The sequence below is a fragment of the Euphorbia lathyris genome, chromosome 7 (genome assembly GCF_963576675.1).
Source record: "Euphorbia lathyris chromosome 7, ddEupLath1.1, whole genome shotgun sequence".
NCBI lineage: Eukaryota > Viridiplantae > Streptophyta > Magnoliopsida > Malpighiales > Euphorbiaceae > Euphorbia > Euphorbia lathyris.
Window position 1 is genome coordinate 1,290,925 of NC_088916.1, and position 17,690 is coordinate 1,308,614.

The following is a 17,690-nucleotide window of genomic DNA, read 5'->3' on the forward strand; positions in this document are numbered from 1 at the left end:
ACCTTCCTCATTGGTATATTCGTTCGAACTATAACAATATGAGCCTGGAAGTAAGGCCTAAGGCGGATTGCCGTGGTGACAACTGCCAACGCCATTTTATCAAGCTTGGAATATCTGGTTTCAGCATCCTTTAGTACTTTGCTCACGTAATAAATTGGATACTGCTGGCCATCCTCTTCCCTTATCATGACCGTGCAAACAGCTTTATCTGTAACCGAGACATACATGTAGAGATTCTCACCTTTCAGGGGTCGGCTCATCATGGGCGGTTCTGTGAGAAACCGTTTGATCCCCTCGAAAGCTTTTTCGCAATCCTCGTCCCACTCAAATGCCTTTTGCTTCTTGATCACCTCGTAAAAGGGTTGACATCTATGGGCTGAACAGGAGATAAACCTGCCCAAGGCTACGATCCGCCCGTTAAGGCGTTGCATTTCCCTGATGTTCCGTGGCGCTTGCATCTCCAGAACGGCCTTAATCTTGTCAGGATTTGGGCTCACGCCTTTCTCGCTAATCATGAATCCCAAGAACTTTCCATATGTTGCACCAAAGGTACATTTCTCCGGGTTCAGTTTAATATTGTGACGTCGGAGTACGCCCAGTACCTCCCTTACATCATCTGCATGTTTTTGCACAGTGGTGCTCTTGATGATCATATCATCTACATAGACGGAGTAGTTATCACCTTTGCTTTCCGCGAATATCTTGTTCATCATCTGTTGATAGGTTGCACCTGCGTTCTTAAGCCCAAAGGGTATGACTTTAAAGCAATAAGTGGCTTGGTGAGTCACGAACGAGGTCTTGATTCTATCTGATGGATCCATTGGGATTTGGTGATAGCTGGACTTTACGTCAGTGAAGGAGTACATAGCATGCCCCGCGGTTCCATCTACAAGGATATCGATACACTGCAAAGGATAGTTGTCTATTGGACAAGCTTTGTTGAGATCTGTAAAGTCAATACACATGCGGTACAATCCGCTTGCCTTCTTCACTAGAACGACATTCGCCAGCCATTGTGTATAAAGTACCTCTTCAATGACATCCGCCCGCTGGAGCTTGGTGATCTCCTCTTCTATCACCTTCTGCCTTTCTAGGCCATGGTTTCTCCGCTTTTGGGCAACCGGAACTGTATCTTTGTCGATGTTGAGTTTGTGAGTGATCACATCTGGACTAATCCCGGGGAGGATCTCATCCTTCCATGTAAAGACGTCTTCTGCCTCATGGAGAACCTTGGTGATTGCTTCTTTAATTTCTTCCTTGAGCCCTTTAGCCATTCGTACCTATTTTTCATCCGTCATGAGGTACATCTCCGTTTCACCCAAGGCCATTGTGACCAGTTCTTCCTCGTCTTCATCTTTAGACTGTGGGCGAATCATTAGTGATGCTGAGTACGTCTTTTGAGCCACTTGTTGACTTCCTCTGATCATTACACCTCCCTCGGCCGTGGGGATGTAAAGAGTTAAGTGGCGTATGGAGATAAGGGCCACTGCTTCGGAGATAAAGGGTCGCCTAAGGATAATATTATAGGCTAACTGGCCATCCAGGATGGAGAATTCCAGATCGCCTTTCCAGACTTGTTCTTCATCTGCTAACTCGCAATCTAATGTTACCTGACCTTTTGTTCGAATGGTATGTCCTGTCACTCCTAGGATGTCCACTACGGTGGTTTCCACCTGGATTGGGTCTACCATTAGTTTGGCAAATGCTCCCCTTGTGATGACATTGCACGAACTCCCAGTATCGATCATCACTCTTTTCATTTCCCAGCCTTCCACCATCATAGTAATGACCAAGGCATCCGCATGAGGGGAGATCTCTGGACCTACATCGGCAAAAGGGCGATTAAGTGATGCCCTGTCAAGAGTGGTGGTCTTTGCCTTTTTTAGTACAGGTTGGTACCCAGGTCCGCCTGCTATGACATTGATGGTCCCTTTTCCTTTCTTCTTTGGATCATCTTTGGATCTATCGCCATCTCCCTTCTTGCCATCATTTTGGACGAACCGGTCCAATTTGCCTCTCTCGATGAGTCGTTCTATTTCTCGGGCCAACTCCCAGCATGCATCTGTGTTATGGCCATTTTTCCTGTGATATTTATAATAATTTTTAGGATTTTTACCAGTGTTGGTGTACTCCCCCCCTTTTGGTTCGGGGTATGAAATGCTCCGTTTGTGCTAGCTGTTCTCTATCCATATGAGCACTTCGCTCTTAGAGGCATTGAGAGGTGTGAAGGACGTGACAAATGCCGATTTGTTCTTGGAACCCCTTCGCCGGCCTCTAGAGGAAGAGTCTTGGTGCTTGTCCTTTTCTCTATCTCGGTGGCGAGATTCGCCTTTGTCTTTTCTAGGCGGAGAAAGTGATTCACGGCAAATTTCATCCACCTCCATAAAGTCCTTGCAGCGCTCCATCAATTCTGCCATGTTGTTGGGCTTCTTTCGAATTAGATCCTCCTATAAACTCTTACATGTCGTGTTCTTTACTAGAGATTCTACTGCCATGGAGATATCCACATCAACAATTTGTATACACAATTTGTTAAAAGTGTTTACATACTCTCGAAGGGATTCGTTCGCCTTCTGTTTTAATTCGAAAAGCTTCCGTGACTTGACTACTGGAGGATACATCCGGCGAATTTAGCACAAAACTCTCTGCTTAGTTGATCCCAACTGTCTACCGATCCAGGAGGTAGAGATTGGAACCAGTCATAAGCGGGACCTCCTAACGTGGTGATAAACATTTTGCATAGCACTGGTTCCGTTGCACGGTTAAGGCAAAGCAGTATTCGATATTTTTTGGCGTGGGCCTCTGGGTTGTCAGCACCCGTGTATATCGGGAGATTGGGTATTTTAAAATGCCTATCCATTTCCTCCGCCTCGATCCAAGCCGTGAAGGGCGAATCTCTATTGGCGAATGGATTATGCCTGGCATTCTCCTCATTCATGCGGAGCACCGCGGCTCGAACTCTATCATCAAAATTCTCCGGACCCGCCCTTGGGCGTCCTCTCCGTGGAGATCTACTTGGAGAAGATGAAGAGCTGGATCCAGAAGACGGATCCGATGGTGATCGTCCGCCTCCACTTCCATGTCCACCTCCTCCTCCACCTCCACCTCCTCCACCCTGTCCGCCCAGGGGAGCTTGACCGTTACCCCCTCCATGGCCTCCTAAAGGAATGTGCCCATCATCCCCTTGGTGTGGTGGTGGCGGTGGCCCATCCGAACTTGGTGTCTCTACTGGCCTTTTGCTCTGTCTACATCCAGTAGATGGGGGTGATCTACCCTTGCGAGAGGATCTAGGTCTCCGAGGCGAAGGTGATTCAGACCGCCTACTTTTCTCTTTTCTACGCTTTTTGTGCCTTCGCCCTTCTGATCCGCCTTCTGGGAGACTCGACCGCGGGCGGTTTAAATTATCTGATCCGCCCAGATTTATTCGTTGACTTCCACCGGCCTCAGAAAATAATTGTCGATTGAGTGGTGGGTTATTACCGGCTAGTGTAGTAGTCACCATGGAATCCGTGGGTTGAATTTGGAAGAATGAAGAATCATGGGCGCCAGATCCCACAATGGCCTGTTGCCATTGAGATGACGTAGGGGTGGTGCGCCGAAGCTCTGGTACTATCATGAACGACCTTAGGCGTCTCTCCATTTCTGGGCCAAACTCTCTCCCTATAGCTCCAGCGCATGTTTCAACGAATGCATCTGGCGATAGACTCCTTCCCACTTGGGCTGCTGGAGTGCTCGAGTCAACGCGTCCAGCGCTTGATTCAGGTTGGCTGGAGGGTGTTGCCAGGGGCGTTTCAATCCCAGAGGAGGGATTCTGACCTCCGTTAGTCATATCTTTTCCTAATGTGAACGAAAACCCTTTATTTAATTAAGAGTTCCACGATCACCACACCAATTGATGACTTGTGGAGAAATTCCGTTCAGCTTCCGTCCCTGTGGGGGCGTCGTTGGGTTCGACGGGGGGAAGCTCCGATGCCAAAGTCAGTAAGGAAGAATAAGAGAGCAAACTGAATTGACAAATGGTAAGTGAGTGTGTACTTTGATAGCCAGAGATGTAGGCTATATATAGTCATGAAGTTGTAACCTTTAGTAACTAGAAAGTCTCCATTAATGTCCCATTAATGGCGGTTACTGGTTACCCTTAAGTTGGCGGTTAGTTAATTGATAGCTCATTAATGGTCTTTATTGTCGGATCGGCGCAGCCGTTCTAATGGCGGATTGAGAGCTTATGGAGATCCGCCTCACAGGTTCGCCCGCGGGTCTTTCTTGGCGAGTCCTAGATGATCCGCCCGTCGGATCACTTTACTTCGATACGCCACGTAATTCCTTTATATCAGACGACCAACACGTGGCGTTCTTTAGGCAAATATCCCTTTTTGATCCTTGGGATAATATCACAATGTTATCACCCATGAAAGGGCATTTTCGTCCTTTCATGGGCTAGGGGTGGGAATTTGAGGCTGCATATAACAACACCCTAAAATAATGGCATGAGTGACACGTCAACACGAGTCAACTAAGATCTTTGATCGAAACGAAATGTGACAGCAACGTGTCGGGTTTTTTATGCAAAAAAAACTAAATTTTGTTTTTTTCATAAAAATAACTGACACGTAATATTCAGGTGATGCATACGTGGATGTCATATGTCGTTTCAATCAGAAATTTGAGTTGAATCATTCTAATGCGTCACTTATGTCATAATTACGGTGCTTTTTAATCACTGAAATCGTCAGAGTGATTTAATTGAGACAAAACTCAAATTTAAGTAATTTTATTGAGACAAATTAAACTTGAATAACATTTTAAGACAACCATATATGTAAGTTCATGGACCAATGATGCATTCCCTAATTTGCTTCAAACATCTCTTTGCAAAACAGGACCTAAGTAGGGTTAAATACACAATTGGTCAATGAATTTACACGATTGTCTTAAAATGATTACTCAATTTCAATTTCTCTTAATAAAATCACTCAATTTTGAGTTTTGTCTCAATTAGTCACTCTGGTTATTCCAGTGATTAAAAAACACTGGAATGATGATATATAAGTGACACGTCAGTATGAGTCAACCAGATCTCTGACCAAAACGACATATGACATCCACGTACACGCCACCTGACTACCATGTCTTGATTATTTTTATGAAAAAAAATAAAATTTAGTTTTTGCTTTTAAAAAAATAATCGATATATGAGTGTCACGTTTCATTTCAGTCATAGATCTGAGTTGACTCATATTAACATGTCACTCATATCATTATTTTAATACATTTTAACCACTAAAATCTGCAGAATAATCTAATTGAAATTGAGCGATCAATTTAAGACAACCATATAAATTTAGTGACGAATAATGGATTTAACCCAATCTAAAGTTCAAAATTTCACCTTATTATTAAACTTTTGTTTTGTTTTTTTAAAAACGATCTATATAAGCGAGAGAATAAAAGACACGTGTCACAGATCCAACGAGTGAAGACTACAAAATGCCCCACATGGCCCAAGGCTCCTCCGAATTCGAAACTCAAGCAATAAGCGCGAAATTTGAAGACAAACTTTCTCTCAGTCTCTCTCTACAAAACTCTCACTCTCTCTCTCTAGTTATATGAATTTGAATTCATCGAAGAAATCAACAAAACCACTGTGAGATTCGTTCCTTTCTCTCCTTTTTCCTTATAATATAGTAGTAATTTTTTTGAATCTCTCATTTCAAAATTTTCCCCTCAATTTCCCCTTTCTTTATTACTAAACTAATGATTACTTCGTCCTCGGTACGATTCTTACTTTGTTGTTGAATTCGTTAAGTAGTACTATTAGTTTTTTGAATATGAATTCTCAGTCTGTGTTTAGCTTCTGAGAATAGCTGGAGGAAATCAGACGGAAACTAAACATTTGTAAATATGAATGTTTTAGTGTGTGTATATATATATATGTATAAATTCTCAAGTTCCAATGAGTAATTTCGATAACTTCGTCTCTATTCGTTTTAGGTAAGGTCTGTCTGCAAGAGAAATGGGGAAATTTGAGGGGATGCAAAGAGAAATGGGAGCTGATGGAGGAGGTACACTCATGGTTATTTTGGATTTAGAACTCTTAATAGGTGAGTTGAGTGTTATTTATTTATTTATTTATTTATTGTGCTGTTATTCTTATTTCATAGCTTCTTTGTTGGTCTGCGATGTGTACTCACAGTATATATGCTTATTTCTTTCTATTTTGTCAATTTGTTTTTACTAGGGTTTTGAAATCTTCAGTAAAGGAAGGGATAAGTTTTGGGCTATGTTGCACGGAAACTCTTCTTCACTAGAGTTTCACATTTTGTGTAGGTTTCCATTTCTGTTTCTTTTCGGTTTCCATTACTGTTTTCTAACTGTATTTTTTAGAAATAACTTTTCTCGGTCTCGGTTTCAATTTCAGATTCCATGCAACATAGACTGGGGCATGCATAAAATGTCAAATTGAAGGGAACGCTTTCTTTATTAGCAAAATTAAGTTGGAAACTTGGTGTATTATCTTAAAATGAAGTCATATGCACAGATGAAAGCCAAAGGACCTTCTAGGTTTAATGCACAACAAGCGACTTTTGAGCTGAAACAGAAAGTGGTTGTTGCACTAAACAAGCTTGCAGATCGAGATACTTGTCAAATAGGTGCTGATGAGCTTGAGAAAACAGCTCAATCTTTAACTGCAGATGCGATTGCCCCGTTCCTATCCTGTATATTGGACACAGACAAAGAGCAAAAAAGTGCAGTTAGAAAAGAATGCATTAGGCTATTGGGTGTTCTGGTGAATTATCACCAAAGTCTTGTTGGCCCATATGTGACTAAGATGGTTGCTACCATTGTCAAGAGGCTTAGAGATCCAGACTCCATTGTGAGGGATGCTTGTGTTGATACAATGGGTGTTTTGGCTTCTAAATTGAGTGATGATGGAGATGAGAATGGTGGGGCCTTTGTGTCATTAGTCAGACCACTTTTTGAAGCTTTGGGTGAACAGAATAAGCAGATGCAGTCAGGCTCTGCATGGTGTCTTGCAAAAGTCATTGATAATACCCATGACCCTCCAGTCTCAATTTTGCAACGGATGCTGACTCGGACTATAAAATTGCTCAAGAATCCGCACTTCATGGCAAAACCAGCAGTGATTGAGTTGAACAGAAGTATTATTCAGGTAATTTTTCAACCATGGCATAATTTCTTTTTGCCTGTATTTGTATGTCATATTGAATTTCATATTGTTGTACAAATTTGCTTCCATCAGCAATGATTTTTCAATTGCGCGTTCAGTTTGAACTTCTGCATCTTTTAGGTGGAATTTGGCCTTAGAATTATGTACAGCTGTCACTGTTCTTTTTTCAGCATACCATTTAAGGTGAATGTAATAATCTCTACTGATGTTTAAGACTGGTTAGATCTGAAGCCACTGTATTTTGGTGATTTGTATTGTATCCATTTCAATATTTATATCAACTTGGGCAGAAATTTGCACATCACTGTATTGTCTCTTAGCGATTGCATGTTGCTACCCAAGTTCACCATAGATCATGCAACAATTTGGTGGTTGAAAATTTCAGCCTCAGTTGACAACTTTGAACTAGAACTAAAGACCAGATCACACTCGACTAGATACAGTGGAACACTCTGATCATCGTATCTCAAGTTTGAAATATTTGCACAAATGAATAGCTATGATATATGTAATCAAGTGCATACCTGTAGAAGTTAAATGTTGTACTATTGCTCAAGTTACATTATATCATCCAGAAGTACGAGAAAAAGGAAATTGGTATTTCTGATGTTGGTAATGGGTTGTCTGATTAACACACCAGACATCATAAATAGCTTGAAATCTTGAATTACTTAATTTAAGTATCTAATATTTGTCGATTAGTTTGTATCACCTATCTTAACCACTTTCAGTTATCTACTTAGGAGAAACTTCTTTGCTGTCTCATATTGAAGGCAATTTGGTTTCACAATGCATTTGATTGATTCTTTATTTCAGGCAGGGGGTGCTCCATCACACAATGTTCTATCTGCAGCAATGACTAGTATCCAAGAAGCCCTTAAGAACAGTGACTGGGCTACTCGGAAAGCAGCTTCTACAGCTTTAGCAGAAATTGCTTCTTGTGGTGGATCTTGGTTGGAGTCATTCAAATCCCCCTGCATTACTTCTCTTGAATCGTGCCGTTTTGACAAGGTTGATGTTGGTTAAAGGCTTATTTATAGGGAGCTTACAGTTTTTGAGTAATTATGTTGAGTTAAGAATTAAGATGGATGATTCTCGGGTTTCTTATAGGTTAAACCAGTTAGGGAGACAGTACTGCATGCACTCCAATACTGGAAAGGTCTTCCAGGGTCTGATACTCATGAACCTTCCGAAACTGGATCTTCAATAAAAGGTTTGTGTTTTTCTGCTTTGTCTTTATGTAGTAATCTGTACACTGTTTGTTAATCCTTTGCAATTGTCTTTTTGTGTTTTCTCTAGTGAATCCACTAGGTAGACGTTCTTGCAATGCACAATTAGTTGCTAGTAATGTGAGCTATTATCAGTTCTCTGATCCTGAAATTAATCACGGGTCGAATCTTAGGAGCGGCCTCTTGCCAAAAAAAATTGGCAGGGGAAGTCTTGCCCCCCAGTACACCCTTGTGGTGGGACCCCTCCCCGGACCCTTGCTTAAGCGGGGACGCGTAGTGCACCGGGCCACCCTTTTTTTTTAATCAAAGCATCAACTTTAACTTAATGTTCAAGTATTAAAGCAATGCAATTCAACATATTTCTAGTTGCTGATCATTGTAAATGACTGTCATTTTTTTTAAGGAAAAATAGCAATACTTAATTATCAAAAGCTAATAAAGAAACATGCTAAAACTATAGTAATTTTTTAGGGATTAAAATTGCTTGTAATTATTGAAATTGTAAGACTGTCAAGATTTGCGAAAAAAAACTAGGGAAGGTTTAGACACTTTGCAAGTTGCAACTACAGGCCAGAAAAGAGAATATTTATGAACTGAGTCCTAGCGAATCATAAGGCATTTCAAGTTCACCCTTAAATCAGTCCGTCTTCGTCATTTAGGACTATAACATACATTCATGAATGCATTTAGAACTCATTGTTTAATTTGAACTTAAAAAAGTCCAAATTCATCGTAAGATGATTGATTTGATATTCTATGTGAGATATGATGATTGATTTGATATTCCATGTGAGATATGATGGGATCTTTTTCCTTATTGATTTTGCGGTAATTTCTAGTACAAGTATTGTGTTGTCGCCATATGTCCACTGTTCTGGTAAATTATTTCCATCAGCTTATCATATACTGTATGCAGAAAATTTTGGCAGAGCTGACTACAGCGATATTACTAGTGATTCTATGAGGAGGGATGTAACACCCGGAAAAGCTGTTGCAGACTTAGCTAAAAGAAGGGTTCCTCTTTCTGTTAAAAGAACATGTCAGAACTTCCAGGATTCCCAGCATTTCAAAACAGATGACTGGAAAATTGATATTGCAGTCCCAAAATCCCATGGTGTTTCTTTAGCTGATATCCGCAATGAGGAATCTGAGTGTAGCTCTGTTACTAAGACATTAGAAAGGTTCAGCTCAGACGTTACAAGTGCACCAGATGTAGGGTGTGAATATGCACCAGTTGATGATGAGCAAGACTGCTCATCAGTGTCCAACCTAGATGCTGACAACTTTGAGACTAAGTTTGTGACAATTTCTCAGGACTCGCTTGAAGAGGGCTGTCTGCTGAAGTCAACAGGAAGAAATCAACAGTCTGCAGAATCTACAGTGATACAGAATAGTTTTCAACGTCCTCATGGATGTTGTTCACAAGTAGCCAATGAGATGGCTTGCATTCAGAAAAAACTTTTGGAAATCGAAAACAAGCAGTCTAACTTAATGGAACTGCTCCAGGTAAACATTTCTAGAGTTGGAAATTTGTCAGTAAGGAAGTTAATGGAGATTGTTATGTGACACTCTGGTCTTTTGGTTTTGGTTCAAGGCAAAAGCCATTATTAAGCTTTTAACTTAACTTTTAAATTATGTTCTATCAGGCCTTGTCACGGAACCAATTGAACTAAAAGCTCAAGCTGATAGTTAAAGGTGCATTTCATATTAATATCCGACACATCCCCACACGCGAATGCCCATTGGGCTTGAAGCGTGTATAACATAGGCCCATATTACATGCAATTTAAATCAACAAATGGGCCTGTCAGGAAGCGAACCCTAAACCACTTGGTTAGAGAGGCTCTGATACCATATTAATATCTGACAGAACTAAAAGCTTAGGTTGATAAGTTAAGGCCCAATAATAGCTTTTATATTAATATCTGACACACCCTTCACGTGAATGCCCATAGGCTTGAAGCGTGTACAGCACATGCCATCTTACCATGTGTTGAAAATTAATCAATAAATGGGGCTGCCAGGATTCGGAGCCTCGACCACTTACGTTATGAAACCAATTGAAGTAAAAGCTTAAAACTGATACTTAAGGCCCAACTGTAGCTTTTTATATTAATCTCTTACAAGCCTCAAGTTTCTTTTGTAACTTTAACTCCACATAAATTTGATGTTTTTTTTTTCTTTCTAATTGTTTTTTTTCTTTTGCATTTCTTGAATCCAAGAGATCAATGTATATTATTAAAATTTGAAGGCTCAATGTGTAATTTTATATAAATTCGAGGGCTTAGGTTAACAAGATAAATATTCTAGAGCTAATACAATAAAATAAAAAAGATTGGATGTCTTTTTACTCTCTAGGGAGTCTCTCGTTTAATTTGCAGCAAAGGTAATTAAAATAGCTTGATAGTTTTTCACCTCAAATTTTTGACAACTATCTTAACTCTTTTTAATACAGGTGTTTTCAACTGGTATAATGGATAGTTTGTCAATGTTGAGGTCAAACGTGTCTTCTTTAGAGCATGAAGTTGATCGAATATCTAATGCTGTTCTGAATGGTCCTAGACATTCAGATTCAGCTATCTCCAAACTTATGAAGCAGAATCCAAGTGTTTCATCACCCAGACTCTCAACATACACACCAAGGCCATCTGTTGAAATTTGCAATAGGCAACCTTCATCTTTTTCTGCGAAGAAACCTGACATTTGGGCGGACAACACGTTTGGTAGAAGCCGATCAATCAATTCTGCTAAGCAGGGTACAGAGAGGTTGACAAATCCTGCAGCAAAGACCAATAGGATTGCAATAGCTACTAAGGACATGCAGAAAAGCTCTGGAGATAGAGCTTCAAACATGCAATTCAGAAGTAAAGTTGATGCTTCTGTTGCTTCAGTTTTAAGTAATAATGCCAGAGATAATGGTCCAGAGAACTATGATTGCTTGTGGCAACGTGTAAAACATTTTCTATGTGAAGGGAACCTGGATTCTGCATATGTTGAAGCTCTTTCTTCTGCTGATGAACTTGTTCTAATTGAACTTCTTGATAGAACAGGCCCTGTACTGGAAAATTTATCCTGCAAGACTGTCAGTGATCTCCTAGGCACCTTAGCATCTTACCTCTTGGAACGAAGGTTTACAAACTCTATAATCCCGTGGTTGCATCAGGCAAGTACTTCATTCCAATACTTTCATGTCCTGTATTTCAGTATCTATTTGCTATCATAGGTTACTGGATATGGTGATGTGTTGAAATTTTTGTTTTTCTCTTAATCATTAACTAGATGTTACAGGCACTAACCATGATATGATCAGGATTTAGGAATCTGTTGCATAGTGGTGGAAACTAACAATTTCAGATTAGAACTTAACAACAGTAAAATAAGAATTTGAGAAAGAAAGGATGAACCAAGCAGATGTTTGCATTGATTTAGGGAAAGAAAGGTAGAACTTGAAAGGAAAAAACAAGATACAATACAAGTATCTCCCAGGGACAACACCCTCTCTCACTAGGAGCCAAATTAGAATGATAAATCTTAACTGACTGTCACCTCACCACACACACCCATATATCCCCATAACAAACTCATGCCACCTCATCATTCCCTTTTGTCTTCTTTCTTTTAGATATGACCTTAAATATCTTGGGCTTTGGGCCCACTATAGCTGGCAGTAGCACTTCTGTATCAGTAAGCATCCCTCTTATTTGGTCAAGTTGCCAGTGAGGAGTAATAATGATGACTTGGGCAACCTAGAGAACCATTCTATGTCTGCCCATTTAAACTTGCACTATCCTGATACGTTCAGGCTTTTCTTTGGGCAGTTGTATAAGTTTTTGTGACTAGCCTGTAAATCTAAGTTTAGTTGGATGCATAGTTGTTAGAGGCGCGCCATACGCAAGGCTGAAGGTAGTGAGCCTTGATTTCACAAGGCAAACCGAAGTTTAAACAGCTCCCGCCTTGTGTGCCTCGGTTGGGCTTCGGAGCCCGAGTCAAGGCGTGCCTCAGTAACATATACAGTTTTCATTAGTTTTTTTTTGTTTTTGTTTTACTGTTTTGTGTAAAACAAATGGTTAATTAATCTCAACCACTAATCTAATTTAAATAAACTTAATCTTAACCCTTGATCTAAATAAGAACATCAAGAGACGTAAATATAGAAAGACTAGAGAGGGATTAAGAGCTGAGTCACGTAAAGAATGGTCTCCACTCAACAGAAACTACGACACACAGAAACAGAAGAAACTGCGAGACACAGTGTTAATGTCTCTATAAAGAATAACCAGCAGAAGAATATGTTAATGTCTCTGTAAAGTATGAGCTTAACTCGGTGTTCTTGACATTTAGTATTATGATTTTATGTGGTTTTGTCTTGTTTGTGTAGTCATAAGTGTGTTTTTTTGGTTTATACTTTAACTAGAGTATTAGCGATATTGATATTGGTATAAAATATTGATATGCTTTAACTAGTAATAGTAACAGAGTATATTGATATTGAAATTTTTTTATTGACAAAGAAAAGCGGAATATTGTTTCAGGTTGTCAATGTGCCTACGACTATATATGATTATATTTTATGTTAGGATCAGTTTCATGAGAACCAGTTGGATTTAATGCATTATAATATATTACAAAGTATGTAACTTGGCTGTCAAATCTATAGAGAAAGCATCTAATTGACAAGAAATATTTGTCTGAAAGAGCATTTTAAGAGCCAATTTTGATATGTTGCTTCAACATATTTGATGTTCAATTGGAAACCACAAATTTCTGTGTCTTTAGGTAGTGGACTTGAGCGCAGTTCATGGACCAGATTGTTTGGTTCTCTCTGCAAAAGCAAGAAGAGAATTCTTGTCTGCAATTCAGGAGGCTCATAACATGGAATTTTCAAATCCTGCTGAGAGAAGATCTATCACTCAAATTGCCATGAGATTGTCTCACCTTTGGGGTAAGTCAACTTGATGCTTGAATCTTCATTTTGGTGACATATTCTGGTATTTTCTTATCCAAAATATTATTTAATATTACCTTTGATTTTAGTTTTTGGCTTCTGGAGTGCTACTTTTCTTTGGGCATTACACCTATTTGGGTCCCTAAACTAAAGCTTCAAAGTCAATTAGAACCCTAAACTATGAAAATCATCAATTAGGTCCCTGAACTAAGCAAAAATCATCAATTGAGTCCCCATCATATCCTAAAATCAGAAACTGTGACTATTTGATATAGATTATAATAATCTCTATGTTGGTTAAAAATGAGTTTAGAAAAGAGGGTTTAAAAATGTTCAACCAATGAATTTATGTGAAACATCAATTGATGATTTTTGTTTAAAATGAGGGATAGATAAGATGCCGAGACAAAAAAGAGAGTTGGATTCTTTTATCGATTGAGGGAAGACTGCGGATGAGAATGTCGTCTTTGATTTGATTGAATGTTCTATTTTAATAGAAAGAAATTTGATTGAAAGAAGTAGAATCTTCTTATATTATATTAGGAAACCTCTAGCAGTCCATGATCAGCCTTTCAAGATGATCTTTCTTTCTATTGATAGAGCTAGGTTCTCTTACTGAAATTCATGGTAGGACTCAATTGATGATTTTTATTTAGTTAAAGGACCCTATTGATAGTTTAAGGTCCTAATTGACTTTGGTTTGAGGAGCCAAATGTGTATTATGCCCTTTTATTTGAAATTCTTACTTTTGGAGTCCCTTGTCTTAAATTTTGAATTAAGGGTCATCATTTTGTTATTTTTTAAGGGTAAATAATTTATTAGTACTCTTCTTTTTACCTAACACACTATTTAGTCCTCCTATTTTGAAAAATACATTATAAGGTCTCTATCCTTTGTCACTGTTAACCTTTTATTTATTCTGTCTATTTTTTTTAGATTTTTAACCGTTATATTCGGCATAAACAGACAGAGAGAAAATAACAGAATAATAAAGTTGTTTTGTATTGCATTATGACTATCCTGGACGCTAAGATATTTTTGGTAGAAAATCAAAATAGACAATAGTACCAAAGTGTTAACAATGAAAAAAATTGAGACCTTATTATGTGTTATGTAAATTAAAGGGACTAAATAGTGTGTTATGTAAAATGATGAGGACTAATGAATTATTTACCTTTTTTTAAACGAATTTATTCGATTTGACATGTAAAATCCATTTACATTTACATTACGGAATGGAGTTTAGGAGTTATAATATTAGTAGCTCTGTAGTTCATTTTGATCCTGTTCTGGTTAGTTGAGCTGCCAGAAATACTATAAGTTAGCCTAGAATAATGATTTGCCATAAAAGTATAATTTCTAGGGAAAGTAGGAAAAAAATATATTTGTGGTATGTCTTATTTATAAATAGACGTTAACGAACATATATTATTTTAACTACACTATTTAGTTCTGGTGACAATCAATGATATGTATTTTTTTTTAAATTGACATTTATATATCGATAAAACACAATCTCCAAAATTGAATTGTAGCTTTGTAAAATGAATTTGAGCGTCAATTTAGTTCATAAACTGTCAAATTAGTAAAAAAAAAAGTACAATTCTACCATATAATTTATGGTATCGATCTGGAAGTTGTGTTACTGAGGTCTAAAGCCAATTTGATACCATAGAAATAATGAGGCGTAATATCTAATTGATGAAATAATCAAGGGATTTTAATGTTTTTGAGGAGGTGTAGATTTGTCCTTAACGAATGGAATGGTACAAAGTTACTTCTAATGTTTATAAGCAAGATCAATTTACTTTTAATGTTTATAAGCAAGATTAATTTTACCACTATTTAGTGGAAAAAATGAAATGTATGGAATTGTTTAACTAGGATTTGCAAACTATTTTGCTGATAAATTGAAGCAGTTTTATATATTTTTTTATTCATTTTTTCTAACTATATTAGCAACATGATAAACATTTTAGACACTTTAACAAAAAAAAAATGATTAATTTAATGTAGCAAATTTAGTTAGTATTTTACCAAGTTCTTTTTGCAACTGTTTTAGTTATACACTAAATATATGACATTAATTGATGTTTGGAAGTTCCAATGCGACAGTTAAATAATAATCGAATTATCGTTTTCATATTGTCAATAACATAACATTAGAAGTAAATCTATACAATTTCATGCATTACGGTGACTCCGTACTTCCATGAAAAACGTTACGGTCAAATTTCATCCTTATCCCAATAATCATGTCACTAAATTTGTTATAATAAATAATTTTATTCAATCATTTAAATTTACTTTTGCAGGGAATAGCTGCAGATAATTACACTCATCGGAAACATGGATTCCACTGCATTATAAATCTGGTTTATCAGATAGTAGCCACCGTGTTAGGAGGAGCGCAACATACATTTACGTGTCCTAAACTTTCCTGGTGGCCAGAACGTGTTCCGGCCACCAGAATCGGCTTTTGTTTACGGGTAAAGTTGTGGGTAACATCTTTCCTAGCTAGAGTCAGTAGATCAATGTTTATGTTCTCAAATCATGAGTTGTTTTTTCAATACAAATTCTTTATGGTTTAATGGTTTATTTCCACTGTTGCAGCTCTTTGTGAAGTTTTATTGTACCATTTAACTTAATTGGAATTTAAAAAAAAAAAAAGAGAAATCGGTAAAAAAAATAAAATAAAAAGGAAAACGAGAATGATAAGAAAAAGAAGGAAAAACGAGACGAATAAAAAGAATGTGAAAAATGTGACAAACAAGATAAATAAGAAAAACAGGAAAAATAGAAAAAAATGGACATTTTTTTTTATTTTTTTGCCATTTTCTTGGTTCTCTCATTTTTCTTGCTTTCCGTTTTTTTTCATATTTCCCGGTTTTTTTCACTTTTATCATTCATTTATTAAATACTTATCTGTTTTTTCCGATAACATTTTTTCTCATAGCAGATTATATTAAGAGTCTGTTTGTTTTATCTGCTGTTTGCTGTTTCCTGTTACGGTCTGTTGTTCCAAAAAGCAGGGAGTCCCTGCTTTTATAAAAAGCTACTTTTCGGCTACAAAAGGTAAACATGAGGTGTCTAACCAAACACCTTAAACTCTCATTTTCAAAGTGAAAAGGCAAACAGGAGGTCGAAAAGCAGCTACCAAACACCCCCTAACTATAGTAATACCAAACTAGCGTTTAGAATTACTATGAACGCTATTATTAGTTAATATACGAAAACAATAAATTAAATATATAATCTTTACATTGTCCAACTAATTTTGTCTACATCTTTGGACGAAAAAGAGCACGTAATTCATTAGCAACTACTCCCTCCGTTCCATAATATTTATCGTTCTAGAGAATTTTTTTTGTTCCATAATGTTTGACGTTTTGATTCATTCAATGCACATTAATTGATGTTTTACCAAATATACACCTATTAAAAGACAAATATTATGGAACAGAGGGAGTAGCAAATATATACAATAATCTCTTAGCATAAATATATAAACAAAGGGCAAGGTGGGGTCTTCATCTCCGCTTTCATTAAAGTTCAAGGTGATAACCGAAGTTTTGAGAGGGGCAAAAGATATATTAAGTTAATTTTACTTGAATATATATTTCGAGAGAAAATATGTAAAAATACTTGTAACGCTAATAATTAAGAGAAATTTTACTTTTAACGTTTAAAATAGTGTAATTTTATCTTTAACGTTGTCCGTCAAGATTAATTTTACCCTTTACGTTATAAAGTTGGGTCAATTTTAGAAATCATTAAACAATACAAATATTCTTTTCTTGTATTCTATATCAATTGCATATTAAAAAAAATGGTTAATTACAAGTAGATGCCCTGTAGTTTCACCGATTTGCAGCTGTGATAATGTTTTTCTTGCAAACACAATCATGTAATTTGTAAAATTTTGCATTTGGGTTCACGTTGTCAGAATTTGGCCGATGACGACTTCAAAATGAAAATTTTCAAGAATTAAATAATATCAATTTAGTTAATAAACTGTCAAATTAGTAAAAAACGTAAAATGTCTAGCATATGATTTATTGTTCCGATTTAAAGAGTTTTTTTGGGATTTGTATTTTTTTAATATGTAAGAATAACTTTTTTAAGATAAAATTATATTTGGTTGTAATCAGAACTCAACTCTGTAATTGGAAGACTTTGTTTGTAATAAAACATACCACATACCTCTATTTGCAAATTTTTTAAACCACATACCTCTATTTGCAAACAGGGTAAACCACGAACATTTTTTTCATACTTCTCCCTAAAAATAAATGAATTCAGTAATTAAAGTCAACAAATGAAAATC

At 37.2% G+C, this 17,690-nt stretch overlaps 1 protein-coding gene across 3 annotated transcripts; it reads left to right on the forward strand.

Annotated features, from left to right (window-relative positions):
* The first annotated feature begins 5,523 nt into the window (after positions 1–5,523).
* LOC136234809 (TORTIFOLIA1-like protein 2) lies at positions 5,524–15,970 on the forward strand. 3 transcript variants are annotated; one of them, XM_066024291.1, is made up of 10 exons: positions 5,524–5,644; positions 5,992–6,101; positions 6,239–6,323; positions 6,419–7,171; positions 8,006–8,200; positions 8,300–8,402; positions 9,335–9,924; positions 10,874–11,585; positions 13,199–13,360; positions 15,679–15,970. In XM_066024291.1, exons 4-10 carry the CDS (start codon positions 6,521–6,523, stop codon positions 15,693–15,695), a joined length of 2,430 nt encoding a protein of 809 aa, XP_065880363.1. In that variant the 5' UTR covers positions 5,524–5,644; positions 5,992–6,101; positions 6,239–6,323; positions 6,419–6,520; the 3' UTR covers positions 15,696–15,970. The 3 variants fall into 3 exon arrangements, with proteins under 3 accessions (XP_065880363.1, XP_065880364.1, XP_065880365.1); XM_066024292.1 differs by lacking the exon at positions 5,524–5,644 and adding an exon at positions 5,649–5,772; XM_066024293.1 differs by lacking the exon at positions 5,524–5,644 and adding an exon at positions 5,816–5,895.
* Positions 15,971–17,690: the final 1,720 nt, after the last annotated feature.

Excerpts from the sequence above, each read along its gene's own strand:
- LOC136234809 (XM_066024291.1), top strand. The coding sequence starts at position 6,521 with ATGAAGTCATATGCACAGATGAAAGCCAAAGGACCTTCTAGGTTTAAT. Across the intron at positions 7,172-8,005 it reads TGAACAGAAGTATTATTCAG|GCAGGGGGTGCTCCATCACA; the intron begins GTAATTTTTCAA and ends TCTTTATTTCAG. Across the intron at positions 9,925-10,873 it reads ACTTAATGGAACTGCTCCAG|GTGTTTTCAACTGGTATAAT; the intron begins GTAAACATTTCT and ends TTTTTAATACAG.